This window comes from Dromiciops gliroides, chromosome 2 (assembly GCF_019393635.1).
Source record: "Dromiciops gliroides isolate mDroGli1 chromosome 2, mDroGli1.pri, whole genome shotgun sequence".
NCBI lineage: Eukaryota > Metazoa > Chordata > Mammalia > Microbiotheria > Microbiotheriidae > Dromiciops > Dromiciops gliroides.
Genome location: NC_057862.1, coordinates 354,336,270 through 354,356,674, shown reverse-complemented (window position 1 = coordinate 354,356,674; position 20,405 = coordinate 354,336,270). Strand labels below are relative to the sequence as shown.

Below are 20,405 nucleotides of genomic sequence, written 5' to 3'. Positions count from 1 at the left end.
GTGCAGATCTGTTTCCCTGGCCTGAATCTCAGTTTTCCCAGTGGAGCATGCCCAGGGCTGTTAGGAGGATCTCAGAGGGCTTGGCTTTGAATCACAGCTATGTTCCTGAGGAGTTCTGTGACTTCAGGCAGGTCACTCCCTTCTCTGGACCTTGATCTCCCCTTTTGAAAAAGAAGGGGTTTGGACTCACCGATCCCTAAGGCCTCTTTCAGCTCTAAAGCACTTTATAAATCGACTAGGGAGACTCAGGGAATGTGCTGCTGAGAGCAAAGTAGGACCAGTGGGCTCCCTCTGGCCAAGTTTTCCCATGGAAGGCCGGTGATGGCACCCATTTCTCTAATGCTTTGTGGTTTACAAAGCACTTTCTTCATCACGGTTATGTAAGATAATGTTATCTCCAATTTACAGAGAAAGAACCCAAGGTGCAGAGAGGGAAGTGAGCTACCCAAGATCATACAGGTAGTACTAGAGCGAGGATTTGAAACTAGGCCTCCTGGCTGCCTCCCTCCTTGTGAGCTGTTGAGATTTCTAACCCAGAAGCATCCTGGGAAGGCTCCTCCTCGTCTGTGTGCTCCCCAGCAGCCAGGGCTGGGCTTCACCTGATCCCTCTGCTTCCTTACTGCAGATCTGGCCCTTCCTTGTGCCCCACTACTGAGGTCCGGCTCTTTCCCCCTCCTTCCCGACGTCACCAATGCGACCATGGGAACTGGTAGTGAATAGGTGGCCACCCTCAGCCCCCTTCAACCAGCGTCGATTCTCCGGGGGACCTTGTGGTAGCCCAGCACACCTCAGGCGAAGGTAAGAGCCCTGCTGCTTCTCACCACAGGAGGACAGGGAGGCCTTCCCAATCCACGTCTCTAGGACTGGGCACCCAAAGGGGACCCTGGGTAGTGAGCAGGTCATTGAATTTGGAGTCGAGACCCAGGTTCAAATCCTGGCTCTTCTGCTTCTGTGCCCCCGGGCAAGTCACCAGTCTCTGGGCCCCAGGTGACCTCTGAAGCATTCAGATTCCTGCTCTAAATCCTATGAAGGAGGAGGCAGGACCCGGGGCTTTCCTCCTCACTCTGCTCTTGACTCATTTTGTGGTCTTAGAGAAGTCAGCACCCTACTCTGGGTCTGTCGTCTGCTTCTCTAACAAATGAATCTGCAAGTTTTCTGCTGGCTCAAAATCTCATGAATCTATGATGTCCCCCCAAGTGGGGTCAGTGACCTCAGTGTCCCCTCCTGCCCTGAGTTTGCAGGAAAGAGGGGTGGAATCTCTGAGATTAGGTCAGAGGCAAAAGGCACTGGCCCCCCACTCCCCACAGGAGGGGGGCCTTAGGAGTCATGGGGAAGCCAACAAGCAGTTTACCTCAGCCACCCACTGCCATCCCCCTGTCCTGGGCACCCCCCTGGAGATGAGGCGGTCCTAGCTGGGGCCTCGTCTCTGGTGCAGCCCCCCTGCGCGGCGTCAGTGGGGACGACGCGATCGCCCTTTGCCCAGCTTCCTCACCCAGGATGAAAGCTTCCTGTCGACGGCATTCCCCCCCCAGCTGCAGCCTCAGCACCTCCCCATAGAGGAGCCTCGCGCCTTTGCCCTCGCCGGCACATCACCCCGAATGCTCCACCCAGCTGCCCAGCAGACCCCATTCATGGTTGATCTCCACGAGCAGGTAAGCTGGGACAAGTGATGGGGAGGAGGGTCCCCATGGGGAGTCCTCATTGTCCCCATCCCATCCCCTAAGAGGACAGGAGACCATCTCTGACCTCAGACCCTGGCATCCCCAGGCCCATGAAGGAGCAGTGGTAGAAGAGGCCTGAACCAGCAGCCGGCTGACCTGTGTGAATAAGTCATTTCCACCTGCCTGGGGCAGAGTGTCCTGAGAGTTGCTTCTTGTCTTCCTTTTTCAGGTGCATCAGGGGGCCGTCCCTCTATCCTACACGGTCACCACAGTAACGACCCAAGGTTTCCCCCTCCACACGGGCCAGCATATCCCTGGCTGCAACACACAGCAGCTCCCAGCATGCTCCGTGATGTTCAGCGGGCAGCACTACCCCCTCTGCTGCCTCCCACCCCCAGTGAGTGAACATGAAAGAGGACCCTGGGATGGGGGTGGGGGTTGCCAGCTGTGTCTCTGTAGGGTCTGATCTTGGAGCTCATAGGACTGCTGCTCTGGGCCCAGGCCATTCCACCAGGACTCTCGGAGCTTGGTTGAGGCACAGCTTTGGGGGTATAAGGAGTAGTAGGGGATTGGGGGGAGGGGGTTGCACTTTATAGCTGGCAGCATTGTCCTTTAAGGGAAAGAGGCTCTGCTTAGAGTCAGGGGCCCTGGGCTGGACTCTTCACCCTTGACCCTTATTACCTGAATGAACTTGGGCAAGACAGTTTTTCCATTTTACCAAAGTGGAAACTCAATGCCCAGAAAATATTTACTACTCCCCTCAAGGTGTTGTCAGAAAAGTGCTTTGTAGCCCTAAATCCTTTGATGGAACCTTCCTTTGCCAGAGTCTGGGGAGGGGAGCAGGAGGTGGAGCTAGAAGCTACCAGGACTTCAGTGCCAGAGGCTGCTTCCTGTTACCCCCTCTCGCCTCCCTCTAGCCAGAATCTCTCTCTCTCTCTCTTTTTTTTTTTTTGCAGGGCAGTGAGGGTTAAGTGACTTGCCCAGGGTCACACAGCTAGTAAGTGTCAAGTGTGTGAGGCCACATTTGAACTCAGGTCCTCCTGAATCCAGGGCCCGTGCTCTATCCACTGCACCACCTAGCCGCCCCCTCCAGCCAGAATCTCAAAGCTTCAGTGCACCTCGTGTAACAGGACATGGGCCAAATCTTCATTGAGCCCGGTCCCCAGTACCAAGTTCAGAGAGAGACTGTTAGGGTAGCAATCCTCAGTAAAAGGCCACAGATGTCAGCATGGAGTGGGGTCGCTGATAGACTGGCCCAGGGGCCTCTCCTTGGTTGCAACCCTTCTGCTTAATATTAGATCAGTGACTGGGATGAATGCACAGTTGGCCCACTTATCAGATGTGCAGAGGAGACAAAGTTAAGAGGGCTGGCTAACACATTAGATGGCAGTGAAGACAGGCCAGAAAGGCAGGCTGAATTCAATACAATGAATGAGGAAATTTAATAGGGATTTACAGAGTCTTACACCTGGGTTTCAGAAAAGCCCCTACACAAGGGTGGGCTGGGTAAGTAAATGGTAGTGGGAGGCAGAGGAGATCTGGGGGGTTTCATGCACTATGAGCTCAAGGCTAATAAGAACTTAGGGTGCAACACTGGCCCTGGATTCAGGAAGGACATGAGTTTAAATCCGGCCTCAGACACTTGACACTCACTAGCTGTGTGACCCTGAGCAAGTCACTTAACCCTCATTGCCCTGCCCCCCAAAAAAGAGTATAGCATCCTAAATGAGATGGGGAGACCCATCCAGTCCTTTGCCAGGATCAGACACTTTAGGAAGCACATTGATAAATTATAGTCCCAATGGATCAGGACCAGCCAGAGAAGGGGGACCAGGATAATATGGGTCTCCAGATCACACCATATGAGGATTAGTAGAGGGAACTAGACACACCTACCCTGGAGAAGAGAAGGCTTAGGGAGAGCATGATCCCCTTCTTCAAGTATTTGAAGGGTCAGAAGAGGGAGTAAAGTTGTTCTGCCTCCCAGGGCCAAAGGGGACTGAAAGCAGTGGGTACAAAGTTGCAGGTGGAGACTTTGTCTCAATTTAAAGGAAAACTTCCTGAGAATCAGAATTGTCCAAAGGTAGAATGGGCTATCTTAGGAGATGGTGGATTCCCTCTAATTAATCAGTGAGCATTGATTAAGTACCTGCTGTTTTGCCAGCCACCATACAAAGGCACTGGGGTACAACATTCTGCTGGGCAGGCAGTGGAGCACACACACTACACACAAGATACATATGAAGTAGACATAAGGTAACCTTAGAGCAGCTGAGGGAACCAGCAAAGGTCTCTTGCCAAAAGTGGCATTATTTGAAAGGCGTTTTTTTTTGTTGTTGTTGTTTTGCTGGGAAATGGGGGTTAAGTGACTTGCCCAGGGTCACACAGCTAGTAAGTGTCAAGTGTCTGAGGTCATATTTGAACTCAGGTCCTCCTGAATCCAGGGCCGCTGCTTTTTCCACTGCGCCACCTAGCTGGCCCAGGTGGCATTATTCGAAAGGCAGCTGATGCAGAACTAAGTAAGGCTCTGGGACCTTCCAGCATGGGGGGTATTAAATGCAAAGACACAGGGCACAAGTGTGAGAAGCAGCAGGTGGGCCAGCAGGGTTGGCTTTTGTCAGGACATGCTGGAGGGGAGAGTCAAGAGTAAGATACCTAGAAAAGTTGAAAGGAAGCCAGGTGGTAGAGAGCTTTCAGTCCAAACCCGAGGAGCTGAGGCTTGTTCCTAGAGACAATGAAGCTGCTGGCGCTTGCTGAGCAGGGCGTGGGGGGTGGGTAATGTGGTCCCACGGGCACTTCACCTAAATCACTTTGGGGGCTGTGGGAGGGAGGGCTTAAAGTCGGAGGAGAAATGAGGTAGGGAGGAAATGAGACGGTTGTGTAGTCCAGGGGAGGGGTGATTAGGGCCTACACTAGACTGTGACTGTATGTGGAGAGAGGGGAACATGTACAAGAGATAGTTCTCATTCAGAATGTCCAGTAGATAGTTGGTGATACAGGACTGCAGTTCGGGAGAGGGCTCAGGGCAGAATACAGAGATCTGGGAATTGTCTGCAGAGAGATGACCATCGTCGAAGCTGGGTGTGTTGAAGCGAGGACCTGGTGATAAGAACATAGGGAGGGGAGGAGAAGGCCCAGGAGAGATCTCACCTTGGGGCATCAATACTGTCAGTGGGTGTGACGTGGATGCAGATCCAGCAAAGGAGACTGAAAAAGAGTAGGCAAGTAGGGAGAGAGAAGAGTGGGCAGCCACGTCGGAGGTCAAGAAGCATGAGGATTGGGGAGAGGTCATTGGATTTGGCAGCTGTGAGAGCATTGGCAACTTTGGGCAGAGCAGTTTGAGCTAAGTGAGGTTGGAGGCTGGATGGCGGAGGAAGAGTGAGAGTCCAGATGAGAAGAGAAGGCTGTGGGGAAGAGTCTGTGGCTCTGGGCCATGGGAACCCATTGTGTCTTTTCTGCTCCAGCATCTCCCCTGTGGACAGGCTATGGCTCCGGCCCCTGCAGCCGGCAGTCCTTGGGGGTGCCTACCTAACCTTATTTGATAAATCATTACATTTAGAGCCAGAGGGCTTGGATTCAAATAGCAGCTTGACTTTGGGCAAATTATTTTCTCTTGAGGCCTAAAGTTTCTTATGACTGAAGGAAAGGGCTTAAGTGATTACTTGTGCTAAGCACTGGGGGTACAGATAGAAAATCAAAACGGTCCCTGTACTTGGGAAGTTGACTGTATAATAGGGGGAGATGGTATTGTGAGGTTTGGCTTCAGGGCAGATAGAAAGGACTCAGTGGTGCTCAGAGTGGAGCAGTAAGGTGAATGGTAATGCATCCTCTTTAATGTCATCTTCATTGATAAAACCATGTGTTAGCTGGTGTTGGGAATCACCTGGACCTTAAGTAAAAACATGAAGGGATTAAACCAAAAGGTCTCTCGGGTCTTTTCCAGCTGTAAATCCCAGAATTCCCCCTGCCCCCAGTAGAAGCAGACGCCACCCAGCCTGGCGTGGGGTTCTGAGGAGAGGGCCCCTGCCCGCACATAGCCCAGGCTTCTGTGCAGCCGTCTTTTTCTCTTTCAGCTGATCCAGGCGTGTGCCATGCAACAGCTCCCCGTCTCCTACCAGGCGTTCCCCCCCCTCATCTCCAGTGACCATTATATCCTGCACCCACCACCGCCAGGGCCCCCCCACCAGGCTACCCACATGGCTCCTCTGGGCCAGTTTGTCCCCCTCCAAGCCCAGCACCCTCGAATGGTAAGTGTGGGCAGGGGAAGGATGCAGTTTCCTTGCCCACAGTTCAAGCCAAGGGAGCCCAGACCTCTAGAAGTCTCCTGCATTCTGTCTCCCCGTTTTCTGTTTTCCCCTCAGTGGGAGCCTCATCCTTTTCCCCTTCTTCCCCTGTGGTCCCCTTTTCTCACTGTATCCCCACACACACACACACACACACCAACCCCTGCTCTTGGTTTTTCTCCAGCCCTTGCAGAGGATAGACAATGATGTGGATCTTCGAGGGGATCAGCACCCCATTGGGGGCTTCACGTACCCTGCCTCCCACCACACCGCAGCCCTCTCCCCTTCTGTCCCCCTGCATTACCTCCCTCATGAGCCCCTGCACCAGGAACTGCCATTTGGTGTGGTGAGTAGGATGCTAAGGGGCTAAAGGGGAAGGGAACGGCACTGTGGGGCATCCCCTCCCTATAGAGGTCTCCAGTGACTCTGGCTCCCTCTTTTGTAGCCATACCCTCACATGATGCCCCGGAGGCTGAGCACCCAGAGATACCGACTTCAGCAGCCTCTGCCCCCTCCGCCCCCACCACCGCCACCGCCACCCCCACCACCTACCTATTACCCCAGCTTCCTGCCGTACTTCCTGTAAGTACCCAGTGATTTCCCCAGTGATCCCCCTGACCAGTCCAGCATTGGGGCAAACCCAATTGGGACCACAAAAGGGAAAGCTTTTCTCCAGGTACCTGACCTTCCCCTGGGGCCCCATGCCCTTGAAAGCTCTTACTGGCCTTGACCCTCTGGCCCTCACAGGCCTTTTTCAGCCACCTCCCTGACTCACATCTCTTGGCATTAAAACCTTAGTCACTCACCAGTCTCTCTCTTCCCAGCTCGATGCTTCCCATGTCCCCAACAGCCGTGGGCCCCACGATCAGCCTGGACCTAGATGTGGATGATGTGGAGATGGAGAATTATGAGGTCTGGATCTAGGACCTGGGGTGCATGTGGCTCCTGGGTGGGGTTGGGGGAATGCAGTAGGCTCCCCCAAGTCTCTGGGAATAGAGAAGAATCAAAAAGTAGTGTGCCAGACCTGTGCTTATACCTGTCAATCTGCACCTGGTCACCTTTCCTGAGTGAAAGGGTCTGGAGGCTGCTAACTCTCCTCTCTCTGTTGCACCCCCCCCCACCCCTCAGGCATTACTGAACCTGGCAGAGAGGCTGGGAGAGGCCAAGCCCAGGGGACTCACCAAAGCCGACATAGAACAACTTCCGTCCTACCGATTCAACCCTGAGAGCCACCAGTCAGAGCAGACGCTGTAAGTGTCCTATCTTTATTAGGCTGTATCCATGGAAAGAAACACAGAGTGTGCCCCTGCCCCCCATCTTCTCCTTTCCTGGAATGGGCCTATGAGAGGGTCTTTTGGGGTCTACAAAGGCGGTTATAACCTCAGCACTAAGAGTCGTCCGCAGGGCAGGGGGGAGACAGGGCTGAGCTGGGGTCAGGAAAGCTGGGGGACTGGGCAAGTCACTCAGAAATCCCCTAGTTCATCTCTCCCTTATCTGCCCAAGCAGAGCTCCTTAGGCCGTCCCTTCTGTGCAGTAGAGACAAATATTTGTGCTTTGAGAGTCCCAAAATGTTAGTGGTGGAAAGAACCCTTGGCTGTAGAATGAAGAGTCTCCAAGTTGTTGGGAACCTTCAGAGAGAAGGCAGCCAGGTGGCACAGTAACAGCACTGGGCCTAGAATCAGGGTGACCTCGAGTGCAAAGCCAGCCTCAGATGCTTATTGTTTGTGTAACCCTTGAGCAGTGACCTAACCTCGCACTGCCACAGTCTCGTCCCCTGCTTGTGAATGAAGATCAATGAGATGAGAGGCGTAAAGTGCTGAACACAGTGCCCGGCATGTAGTAGGTGCTTAACAAATGCTTCTTCCCCCACTTTCCTTAAGGCAGCCCAATGAGTAAAGAGGACCATGGGCTCGCACTGTGCCTCTCTTTTCCTCCCACTGTCATTGGTGCCACAAAGCACTCCCGCTGGGGGCACTTCTTCCTCATTCCTCACTCCAGTCTGGCCTGTTGCTAGCTGAGCCTGTGGCCCGGATTCTGTCCTCAGCCAGAATAAATGCCGGCATTCAGCATGAAACCACAAGCCTGGAGCTGGGAATGGACGAAGTCCAGGAGTACAACCCAGGCATCTCATCTTCCATGCCCACTTGTCTCTGAATTCAGGGTAAACTGGATCTCTTTTATTCTCTGTCCTGCAGGTGTGTCGTCTGTTTCAGTGACTTTGAGGCCCGGCAGCTTCTCCGAGTCCTCCCCTGTAACCACGAGTTCCACGCCAAGTGTGTCGACAAATGGTTAAAGGTGAATTCATGGGGCCACACTCCCCTGGGTCACCTCCCCTCAGCACACAGATAAAAATGTGACCACAGGGCCTTGAGAATGAGCTGAAAAGGGTCCTAGAGGCCATGGAGTCTAATCTCTCGTGTCCAGAAGACCGTGTAAGGGAAAGGCTAAGTGTAGACCTGAGTCTGGACTCCAGACCCAGGACTTTTCTCACTGCCCTTCGCCATGGGGAGGGAAACATTGACTATAGGCAGATGAATGCCAATGCAGCATTAGGAAATTGGCACAGACAGACCGAAGTGACAGATGACAGCATAGATCAGCCAACCCAGCCTGCCTAATGCTGTGGGCAGGACAGGCCACAGACACTCAGGCACCCCCAGCCCTTCACTCCCTAACAGGCTCTCTTGGCCTTTCTCTGTCCCCTTCAGGCCAATAGGACCTGCCCCATCTGCCGGGCAGATGCCTCAGAAGTACACCGGGAGGCCGAGTGAGCTCGGTCCACAGCCCTGGAGGCCCAGAGGATCTTGGGCACTGGCCCAGGAGTGGGGGAAGGGCCCAAGCTCTGTACCCCCCCTCCCTCATTCCCCCGGAGCCCCTCCTTGGATTGGCTAAGAAGCCGGACAGCGTCAGACCCTGGACTCCCACCCACTCTGGGCCAGGCCGGGCCACAGCCACCTGTTCCCCCAGAGCGGGGTCTGGGCTCTGGCCAGCCCTGTCCTGGAGGAGAAGAGCTGCTACCCACATGTTTACCAGCCTCCAAAGACTCCTCCCGCCTCTTCCCGCCCACTGCTGCCACTGCCGCCACCGCGGGGCTGCCTCAGTATTTGAAACTCGTGGAGTTTCCTGCTCGGGTCTGTCTCATTTTGCCTCTTCTTTCTCTCCCCTCCCTCCCTCTGGGCAGGGCATCCTCAGAGATCTGGAGGCTATTGCCCCTCCCCACACCTGGCTGGCTTCTCCTTCCCCACTCCACCAGAGGGGCACCTGGTTTCTTCCCTCCCCTCCCTTCCTCCTTCTTGCAAAGAATGCAAGAGAACAGGGAGGAGCTGGTGGCCAGATGGGGCGCTGGCCGCCCCTCCCTTCACCCCCCCCCTAAACATTGACAGACAGGTGTATGGGGCTGGCCCACAGGGAATAGGACCTAAGCTAGTGTGCCAGGGTCAATGCCACTGAGTTCCTGTCTGCCCCAATGAACTTTCTTTTGCACTGAAATGGGGTGGATTCTGGCCAGCACCTGCCTGCCCGTCTGCCCGGGTTTTACGGATGAGAGAGGATGGGTTTAGAAGTTTCTTGTCTCTCTCTTGCCCTTGGAACAGGGCAGTGTTGGGGTAGGCAGGGGAAGACTTCCTCACTCCCTGCACCAGCCACAGCTGGGGAGGATTCCCTCCGCCCCCAGTGACCTCCACCCAGCATGGCCTTGGGTTTAGAAAGGAGAAGCCTGTTCTCACCCATCTTTCCACTTCCCCTGGGCCCTTGGGTTAGGGCAGGAAGGTCCTCAGCACCTTCCCTACCCCTAGGGTTACCCAGTTGGGAGGTAGGGAAGGGGCGGAGAAGGGAAGGTACAGGAGAGCTAAACATCATTTTCACTCCCTCCTCCTCTCTCCGGTCACTACATTCCAGCCCAGCCTGGCCTTGACACCCTCCCCCCAGCTCCAGGGCAGTAGAGAATCCAGGCTGGCTCTGGAGGCAGCTGGAAAGATTGTCCATCTTGGGGCAACCAACAGAGAGCAAAGCACTGTAGTGGAGGGCAGGTCTTCCCCCTCCTCGCAAGGTGAGCCAGGGGATTCCCCTATCTCCAGGAGAATGTATGCCCTGGGCCTGTCCCTGAATGGGAGTGGTGCATGGGGTGGGCTGCCCGGCACAGGGGCCTCTGGCAGCCCCTCCAGGACGTGTAGAGGAGGCTCAAGGCAGGGGCAGGAGGAGAGAAGAGAGCTGTCCCGCAGCTCCCAGATTTCTCCCCAGCCTTTTTGCATGATGTGTTAAGCAGCAGTTTTTTCCAAAATCGTGTGTGGGGTGTTGGTTTTTTTGTTTGTTTCCCCCCCCCATTTTTGTTTCTTTTGGGGTTTAAAACAAAAACCAAGTGTTAGCATTTAGTGCAAGGAAGATGAGGAGGAGGCCCTACCCCTAACCCTGTAACCTGTGTAAATGTTCACCAATAATATGCATGCGTGTGTGCCCAGGCCAGCCTAACCCAGCCCAGCCAACTGTGGGGCAGGCATGGGGCACGGGGGCCAGGGCGGGGTGTCTATGCTCAGCCAATAACTGCCATGCATTGTACTGCACATGTCCACAGACGCCTGACCAGGACCCCAAGCCGTTCCGGGCATTTTATTCTCCTGTTCCCCCTTTCTTAACATAGCCAGGGTGGAGAAACAGAGGGATGAGGGTGGGGGCGTGCCAGGCCCTGGGGAGAGAAGGGTTAGTGACTGAGACTTAAGGCTCACAATGCCCTCCACCCCCAGCATAATCAGGCCTGCAGCTCCAAGGACCCCATGGTTAGGGGGGATGAGAAAGCTCAGCTTCCCTCTAGGGGGAGCAGGGAAGAAAGCCTAACTTACCGCTCTTCTTGGGATTTTGAGGCAGGAGGCTTGTCTCCCTCCTGGCTTAGGGGACCATCTTTGGGGAACAGCATGGTGCCTCTAGGGGCTCCCTTTGATGGGTCTTCCATGGCAGCCAACCCAGACCCTCTCTTCAGCCCCACCTCCCCCTCCCCCAGCTCACCAGGACACCACGTGCAAAGTGAACTGTGTGTAGGGCCTGGCACATCTGAGCAGGCTGTCCCTCCTCAGCCTCCCCCTCCCCAGGCTCCCGTTGCCTCAGGAATGGCCCAAACACCGCGTTCTCTTAAACACAGCGGCCCTCCCCCTTGGCCTGGGTGGGGTCCATGTGCTGTGTCCCAGAACTCTGGGACCAGCTCCTCTCCTCCCCTACCCCCACCGCTTGCCACAGAGAACCCAAAGTCTTACTGTATATATATTATGCCAGGTGACATTTCTATATTTATAGCCAACAGTGTTGAGAAACCCATCTGTTTCACTCCTCGCCCCTGACCCCACCCTGGACCCCGAAAGGCAAGCCCCTCACGGAGTCTAACCCACTCCCTCCCTGCCCCCTTACGGTTTCCCTGGCAGGCGGATCGAAAGGCTCACAGCTCCTGGGGCTGCAGAATTTATCCTGATGAGCAGCTAGAAAAACAAAACAAACAAAAAAAAATTTAAAAGAGATCCTTGAAAAAGAGGAAAAAAAGAGAAAAACCAATATTTAGGATGTTTGTGATTTGCTGACCGCGCTGTAGATGCCACTGTTACCAATGATTTCCTGTGGTGGGGATGGTGCATTGTTTACTGTTTTAAGTTCTCGCACCCCCGGGCCCGGCGGCTGAGGGCCAGCCCTTCTGCCCACCTGCCCTGCCTGGGGCCCGTGTTCTGTGTTAGAAAGTTTTTATATATATATATAAATATCTATATATATATATAAATATATATATAATTTTTTTTGGCTCTGTTACTTGCACATTTTACAGTTACCTCATTTTCCCCATGTATGTATTTGAAAAAAAAATGCTAATATATAGAGAAAAAATGGTTCTTAAAAAGCTCTAAACGTGTGGTTTCAATTTTGTTCTCTTCCATTCCATTGGACCCATCTTGGTTTGTAGCATTTACCATAACTAGTATGTTGTATTATATATGTGGATACTGATTGAAATTTTTAACAGATTTGTACTTTTTTTAAAAGGAAAGTTGCTAGTTCTGCTTGACCAAGTAGTGCAATCATTATTTTTTTTAATGTTGTGGCTGATTTAACAGGGATATTCACTAATAAATGTATGATGTATACCAATACAGAAGGAACGTCCCCGTTGTGCTGAATGTGTGTTGTGTGTATGTGTGTGACTGGGAGGGGTGGCTGGGGTCCAAGTTTGGTTAGGTGTTTGACCTCAATTCAGTTACCTCTCACTGGAACTTGGTCTATAAACTGAGGGGGTGGGTTGGATAGGCATTCGATGTCTCTAATGCCTCTGCTCCATGACTGCCAGGGACAGGAAACTTTTCACCTCCCAAGATGACCCATTTTTCATTAGGAAAATCTGGCTCCCAGCAGACCTCAAGATCTGCTGGGAACAAACAGAAAGTTTAATCTTACCTCCTCATCACAGCCTTTCATATATCTAGCACTGGAAACAGGGATTTAATCATCTCTCCCCCCCCCCAATCTTTTCAGGTTAAACGTGCCCATTCATTATAATTTATATGTTGTGATATCATAGTCTCCAGCCCCCTCCCCAACTTGGTCTCCTTTCTCTGAATATGAGTCAGTATGTTCTCCCTAAAAATTTACCTAAAATTGAACACCCCCCTCCAGATGATGGCTGAGCAGGTCAGAGGTCAAGAGAATCAGCTTTTCGGGCAGCTAGGTGGCGCAGTGGATAAAGTGCCAGCCCTGGAGTCAGGAGTACCTGAGTTCAAATGTGGCTTCAGACACTTGACACTTACTAGCTGTGTGACCCTGGGCAAGTCACTTAACCCCTATTGCTCCACAAAAAAAAAAGAGAGAGAGAGAGAGAGAGAGAATCAGCTTTGACATCCGAGATGTGATGTCTAGGTGATTGCTGTTACCTATTGATCTCCTGTATGTGTCCCCATCCATCCATCCTGTGAAGATTACCATTACCTTTTGTAAAGTCCAGTTCTGATCATGCTCTGCTTATTCATTCCCTCTACAATAAAATCTGACTCCTCAAGACCCGCCACAGTCTGGCCCCAACCCTATCTCCCATTACCCCCTTACACAAACCTGCTCTAGGTGAAAAGATCAACCCTCCTCACTTCCCATCACTCATTCACATGCTGCCTTCTTTCCCACACTTTCCACCTTTAGAATGTCTTCACATTTCCTCCCCCAAATTCTACACTTAGTTAGCATACAAGTCAGCTAAAACCCTATCTCTAAAAAGATTTCTCAAGTCACTCTTCTGAACTCCCAGGCTGGAGGCACACAGAATTTGGGGATTGGAGAACAGGAAGCCCCTTCTCGCCACTGAAATGGAAGCTCACAAATATCCCCAAGTGTCAGAGCTGGAGAAGACCTTAGAGATCATCTGGGCCCCGTGTCATTTTTTACAGATGAGGAAACGTGAATGAAGCCTCAAAGTAAAGTGACTTACCTTGTGTTCATTTTAAAAGAAATATTATATGAGATTTAAGTGACCCTGCTGGGAGATGTCAGGTAACATGGGCTGCTGATAAGGCTAGGGCTTCCTGAATGATGCATTCCAGTGAGGCTGCCTCTCCACACACTGGGGCTGCTTCTGGTATGGGCTGGCAGTGTGACCCTGGGCAAGTCATTTCTCAGTGCCCCTGAATTTCTTTAAGACTAAATTGCAGGGGGCAATTAGGTGGTGCAGTAGATAAAGCACTGGCCCTGGATTCAGGAGGACCTGAGTTCAAATCTGGCTTCAGACACTTGACACTAGCTGTGTGACCCTGGGCAAGTCACTTAGCCCTCAATGACCCACCAAAAAAAAAAAAGTAAACTGCAGCAAAGCTGCAGGCCTGAATTGATAGTTTTCTTGTTTGGGAGTTCTCTCCCAGTGAAATCACAGGTTTGGTTTCTGTCCCTATCCTAATTTAAAGGAAAACAAACTGGAAACAAACAGGTCGCATTAGAGAACATGGGATGGTAAATTCTTGAATTTTAAATTTTTTCAAAATATTTTTTAAAAGGATGGCTGAGAAGAAAAAGGGTGATTGGTGACAAAAGATTGGTTTGAATTAATCCAGCACTTTCTGGGAGACAGGGTGCTCGCCCCAGCAGCCAGGAGATAGGGTGGTTGCCTGGCTATATGGAAGTTCAGAATTCCAGCCAAAGGGTCAGGGTTACATTTTAAGTACCATACTTCCTTTGTCTCAGCCAGAAGGAAACGTCAGGGAGCTTCTCTACCCAACATCCCGTACAATGTATTATAAAAACACACAAAAAAGCCTATACGTGGTATCTATCCTATAATACAGATTGCAGAATAAATATTGTAAAAAAAAGAAAGAGATGAGAGAGAACAGAAGAAACAGAAGAAGGTATGGAGTGGGGTACAAGGGCATAGGGTAAAGAGCAGTTTGGAAGAATAAGGGAAAGGGGAGGGAGGAAATAAGGAATGGGGAAGTGACTTAAACAAATAGCCTCGGGCATTAACTAGAAGTCCTCCAAGTTCCCATTGGGAGCACTGCCTAGGGCCCTACACAGATCCAGCATGAGTATCTTTTCTGTGAGCTGATCTGGTAGAGTCAGCCACATTTTATTCCACTGAATTCTCTCCCCATCCCCATGGGTCTGTACTCTATTGTTGTCCTCTCAGATGCCTTCAGGAAAGACAGGGGTACCCTGGAGGATAGGTGGAGAAGCCTCATAACACTGGTCCTGATTCAGCTGGTGGGTAGGGCTCTTCCTTGTGGTACCTAGATTTGTCCTCTCAGAACGTGAGAACTCTCGAGTACACACAAGGGAGGGCCTTTGGGGGACATAATCTCTCCCTCTGGCTGCTTAGTATAGAATCAGAAAACACGGGCTCAAATCTAGGCTCATTTGCAAATCTGCAGTGCAGCCTTGGAGAAAACACTTTTCCTGTGACTCAGTTTACTCCCTATCAAATAAGGATATTAATCTAAATTAGAACCCTTTTCAGTTGTTTGGTGTTTTTTTGGGGGGGGGTGAGGCAATTGGGGTTAAGTGACTTGCCCAGGGTCACACAGCTAGTAAGTGTTACGTGTCTGAGGTTAGATTTGAACTCAGGTCCTCCTGAATCCAGGGCCGGTGCTCTATCCACTGTGCCACCTAGCTGCCCCCCTTTCAGTTTTGACATCAGATGACTTCCTGCCTTTGAGACTCCAGTACCAACCTCTTTAGGCATTTGGGAAGGGAATCAAAGGACCCGGCTTTGCCACTGTAAGCTTTTGCCATTCTGTAAGCTTGAGCAAAGCTATTTAAGCTTCTAGTTCTCAACTTGTTCTAGAAAATGAAGGGCTTGAGCTGGATCTCTAAGGCCTCTCCTGTTCTAAATCCTATAACCTTAAATCACCCCATACCCCACCCCACCCACCCCGAGGACATGAGTCTGTGCTCAGTATCTAAATCTGTTGAAGACTTGTCTGCAAATCCCTTAAATCAAGCTGGGGATAAGAGGTCATGGTCAGAGTTCAGACTCTTCCTTCTCTCATATAGGACAAAACCATAATTTAAGACCATCCAACTTCCCTTAATGTCACTCTATCTTCATCAAATCCCTTTCAACAAGCTCCTTTAAAAGTCATTTATCATAGCTTTACTTTCTTCTTCAGGGCCCAAACTAGGAAGGAGACAGGAATAAAACCTAGTCTCTTCCCTGTGTCTAGCAAAGGAGAGAACAGGGATGAAAATAACTATAATACAAAGTTGTGTATAGCCAGATTTGGAATAGGAAGCCTTGCTGGTCCTTACCCGTCCATTTGTCTGCTCCATGGACTGTACATGGCTTCCCAGGATTACAGGGATTTCCTCCACCTCTATCCCCATTTCCACCCCAATTCTCCAATTTGGTAATGTTGAGAGAAGCTGTAAGGGGATCGAGTAGAGGCTAAACAGTTGATGAAAAGGGACACATAGGCCCCCAAGACACAACAGGACAAACAGGGAGCTCTTTATTGAGTAGTACTGAAGACTGGATTCATTCTCATGAAGCAAGAGGGTGACAAAACTGTAAGCATAAAAGATAAAACTAGATCAGCGTCTTCCATTAGCACAGTCTTGGAGCTGGAAGGAACAAGCATTTATTATTAAATACCTACTATGTTCCAGGCACTGGTACTTTACAACCTTTCATTTGCTCTTCATAACGACTGAGAGGTAGGTGCTATTATTATCCCCATTTTACAAGTGAGAAAACAGGCAAATAGAGTTTAAGTGATTTGCCCAGGGTGAATTTAGGTCTCTCTAACTCGAGGCTCAGCACTCTATCCCCACTGCTCTGCTTAGCTGCCTCAAAGGAGCTCTGGAAGCATATCCCTACCTCCAAGACAAAACCCGACCTGTGGGGCAGCCAGACAGGGGCACCACTGGTGAAGAGTAATAGGGGAGGACATTGAGAATGCCAAATGAAGAAGCAGAGATGAACTAAGGCAGGTCAATGCAAGAAAACGAAGATGTCTGGCACCATCTGTTGGAAACTGAGGACTGGAGGAAAGGCTGCAAGAGTCCCTAAAGAAGACGCGTAGTAAGGAACTGAGAGATCCACAGTGGGAGCTCCACCTATTGTGTGCTATAAGTGAAGAGGTTTACAAGTTGGGGAAGGGATGGTCACTGGTTGGTGCTGTTTCACATAGAGGTTCTAGTTCTAGCTCATACACAGTGTCAAGAACCTCTGATCCAACCCAACATTTTTATTTTCTGGATGAGGAAACTAGGACCAAAAGAAATGAATTTGCCTGTCACACAGCTACTAAATGGTAGAAAACTGGAAAATGAACTGAGGTCCAGTGTTCTTTACACCATACAGATGGTCATAGATGTACTTTCTAGTTTTCCTATTATCTAATCACTCTCCTTTTCACAGTTCTTTCTAAAATGTGGTACTCAGGACTGACTACAATACAGATGATGTGTGTGGTCTGAGCAGAATAGAGAAAAGTGGGACCGTATGGGATATTTTGCTTCTAGTTATGCAGCCTAAGGTGCCATTAGCCATTTTAGCTGCCTATTAAATACACTGACCAATAGAACTTCCAGTCCACTAAAACCTTCAGGTATTTTCCCACATGCATTGTCTAATAGTTGTGCGGATTTGTTGTTTTTTTTTTTAATCCAAAAGATACAAGATATACTTTCATAACTTATTTTGGCAAAGACACCGAACTGCCCAGTTACTGGAAACTTCAATTTCTAAAGTTGTTTCCCCACCCACCCAAGGGACTTTCCCCCATTCTCTGGGATTGTTAACAGCTTAGTTTGAGACTTGTGCTGGCTACAAGTGGGAGAGATTTGTCTTCCTACTCCCCGCACCCCCACTATCCATACAGAAATCCCCAAGCCCTATCTGTGGAAGAAAAAGAAAGTCTATTTTGCAATACAGATATATTAGCTTGTTCATTACTTGTTCGCAGGTATGTGGAGCTTTTGTGTTTGGAACCTGCACTACAGCTCCTCTGTGCAGTTTTAGCAAAGTGTTGGGAACATAGTATACAATTAATGATACCTTAATTAACAAATTTGGGAACCAAATTCCTTCATAATGAAACAGGCTGTCTCCCCACCCCTTAAAATTATGCAAAAAAAAAAAAATCCTAACAGAATCAGAAGAGACCTTAGAAAATCTAGTCCAAACTCAACCCTTGTTTTACAAATTAGGAAATAGGGCAAAAGAGAAAGTAATTTCCTGGAGTCACACAGCACATCAGTAGCAGTTGTTGGGACTTGTTCCTGAGCTTGGCCACATCCCCCAACTAAAATTAAAAAATTTCCCAGCTCCCAGGTTGCTTTGAGATAAACAAGCTAAACAACCTGGGGCCCATGTTTTGTTTTGTTTTTTGTAACTGTATTCCAGTATACTTGGTTTCCTTTGTAATCCTATATATTTCATTCATTTGCAAACATTATTCAGATGGATCCAAAGACTTCACTGAGTACTAAAGTGGTTCTTGACAAAACAGGTTAAGAATCCCTGGTTGAGACCAATTCTCTTATTTTTACAGAAGAAACAGGACCCCTGAGAACGGAAGTGGTTCACATAAAGCCAAACAGTAAATCAGTAACTTGAATTAGGATCACAATTTTCAAAGAAGACAATCCTTCTAGGTTCAAAATCCACATGCCTCTGTACAGTTGAGGTAAAGTGATTTGTCTAGAAATAAACTGGAAAAAAATGGAAAAAAAAAGAAATAAACTGGGCAATCTGCTATTTATTTCAGCTGCTACTTGAAAACTTTGTCTCTTTTCTTCTCACACTATTCCAAGGGCCATAATTTGCTGCTCATCACCATGCAGTGGTCAGGATACCTCAGTTTAGAGGACACTGACCAATGAAATGCTTGATGCCTGAAGTGGGCAATGGCAAGCAGCTGATGTACAAATATTGCTTAAACACTGCATTATCTACATTTACCTATGATTTCAATACTCGAAAGATCCATAACTTCATCAGTACGGTTACTACTGTTTTCACTCCTTAAAGGACAGTATTTCCTGAGTTGCTATGGGCAAAAAGTTACCTGGTAGTAAACCTTCTGGTGATGAGCCTTCTGCAATCAGAATATTTGAGAGCCCTTCCAGCATTGTAGGACTTACCTTCCAGAACCTTCTCTGTTGGTATAGGTTTCAAGCACCCAGGATCACCTCTGCACAAGGAAATAAGATGAGTAGGTAGAGCTATTTCAGGACTCAAAAGTAAGATACATTAAGCAGAGTAATGAGTAAAAATGAGACAGCTATTAGTTACTATATCTTCTGATCTTACTTCAAATATTTTTTTCTTACAGTAAACATACAAATATCCTCACCTAAGGTCCTACTCCAATGTCTTATTGTGGTGTGGAGGTAACTAAATTTTTGAAGGTCATTCTAGCAGAGCAAGGTATGGTAGGCTCATCAAGATGAAAAGGTTTCAAGGAGCCTACCGAAGTACCAAACTACTAAAGTGCTGAGAACCATCAAGTTATGATTATTTTTGCCCACAGAAACTCAGCAAGCCTACCTTGGATAGCACGGATGTATTTCTTTTTTTTTTTTTAGTGAGGCAATTGGGGTTAAGTGACTTGCCCAGGGTCACACAGCTAGTATTTATAATGTGTCTGAGGCCGGATTTGAACTCAGGTACTCCTGACTCCAGGGCCGGTGCTCTATCCACTGCGCCACCTAGCTGCCCCCAGCATGATGTATTTCTATCTGTACAGTAACCCCACCGATAAAATGATCTTTTGTGTACTGAATAACAAAGATGGATGGCAAATGTTTAATCAAGTATTTATACTATATTTTTTCTTTAAAAATCTAGTCAGTTTTGCTTTTTCCTCCTCAATCTCTTCACCTGGATCAGTGCTACCCTAACACCTGGTGGCAACCCCATTTTCAGGAGGAACCAACCAGCCTGTAGAGTAGGAATTTTCTCAAGAAGTACATGAATTTGAATGTGAAAAACTACATCTTTATTTCAATAACTCTTGGTTTCCCTTATAATCCTAAGAATTTTTGCTTTACACATCTTAAAAGAGGAGTTCAAAGACTTCACATCAAAATGTCAAAAGGATTCATAACCAGAGGTTAAGAAACTCTGCTCTAGAGGGTATGCTTTGTAAATTAAGCCCTATAAAGGGATGTCAAACATTGAATCCAAAATGCCATCAATCATTAAATTGCTTTTACATTGGTATAACAGTGTTTAGCTATTTGACCTACTGAAAGCCCATCAATCATCTTCCCAGATGATAAATCTGAGGGCTACCTGCTCTGATTTAGACTAACAGAAAATATCAAGGTCCCAGGTCCTTCAGTGTATATATAACGTATCAATGGGAAAAGTTAGCTCAGATTCAATCAAGCAAATTTCTTTCACAAGGCCATCAGCACAAGAGAAAACACAAGAATACCAGGCAAAGAAGCAAGTTTAACTATTCTCAGAAAGTCAAGGCTTGTTGTCAAGAGTTTGGTCCTAGGCAGTGAATTCTCACCAGCTGAGATTACAACCAAGCTCATCTCAAAAAAACTCATGTTCCCATTCTAGCAGCTGGCAGCACTCATTGATCATTGCAAGGAATAGAAACAAAGGGGTAAGGAAGTGGGGGAAATTAAATTCAGATTTTAATTTGATATATGATGGGGGACTAACCTACACACAAATTACATCCCATCAAAAAGTTCATTAGAGGGAAAGAAATGAGGTTCATCATTACTGGGAATGATTTAAGGAGCAGATGAAATTTTTTGAAGGTACTCTTTCTGTAGGTTGTCATAGGACTTAGAGATTGAAGGTCCTTAGAGATGAACTTATCTAAGATTTCTTAAATGAGGCACAGAAAAGGGAAATGATTTTCCAAAGGCCAACAGGATAGTAAAAGAGCTAAGATACAAACTCAGATAATCTGAATCTAAGTCATCCTCCCACTGCCCCCAAAAGAACACATCTACCCCTTCCCTCCCAGACAGAAGGATCCTTTGCTACTTG

General features: G+C 48.9%; 1 protein-coding gene across 4 annotated transcripts in view; it reads left to right on the top strand.

Moving 5' to 3' along the window:
* RNF44 (ring finger protein 44) overlaps positions 1 to 12,075 on the top strand; it is a 32,263-nt gene extending 20,188 nt beyond the window's left edge. For 2 of the 4 annotated variants that reach the window (XM_043983663.1, XM_043983662.1), the window contains exons 2-11: positions 626 to 798; positions 1,436 to 1,652; positions 1,891 to 2,058; positions 5,735 to 5,908; positions 6,129 to 6,290; positions 6,390 to 6,526; positions 6,769 to 6,856; positions 7,073 to 7,194; positions 8,140 to 8,239; positions 8,653 to 12,075. In XM_043983663.1, coding sequence (XP_043839598.1) covers positions 692 to 798; positions 1,436 to 1,652; positions 1,891 to 2,058; positions 5,735 to 5,908; positions 6,129 to 6,290; positions 6,390 to 6,526; positions 6,769 to 6,856; positions 7,073 to 7,194; positions 8,140 to 8,239; positions 8,653 to 8,715 — 1,338 coding nt within the window. In that variant the 5' untranslated portion in view covers positions 626 to 691 and the 3' untranslated portion in view covers positions 8,716 to 12,075. Of the gene's footprint in view, positions 1 to 625; positions 799 to 1,435; positions 1,653 to 1,890; positions 2,059 to 5,734; positions 5,909 to 6,128; positions 6,291 to 6,389; positions 6,527 to 6,768; positions 6,857 to 7,072; positions 7,195 to 8,139; positions 8,240 to 8,652 lie in introns of those variants that run through there. The other 2 variants (XM_043983664.1, XM_043983665.1) reach the window with 2 other exon arrangements.
* Positions 12,076 to 20,405: the final 8,330 nt, after the last annotated feature.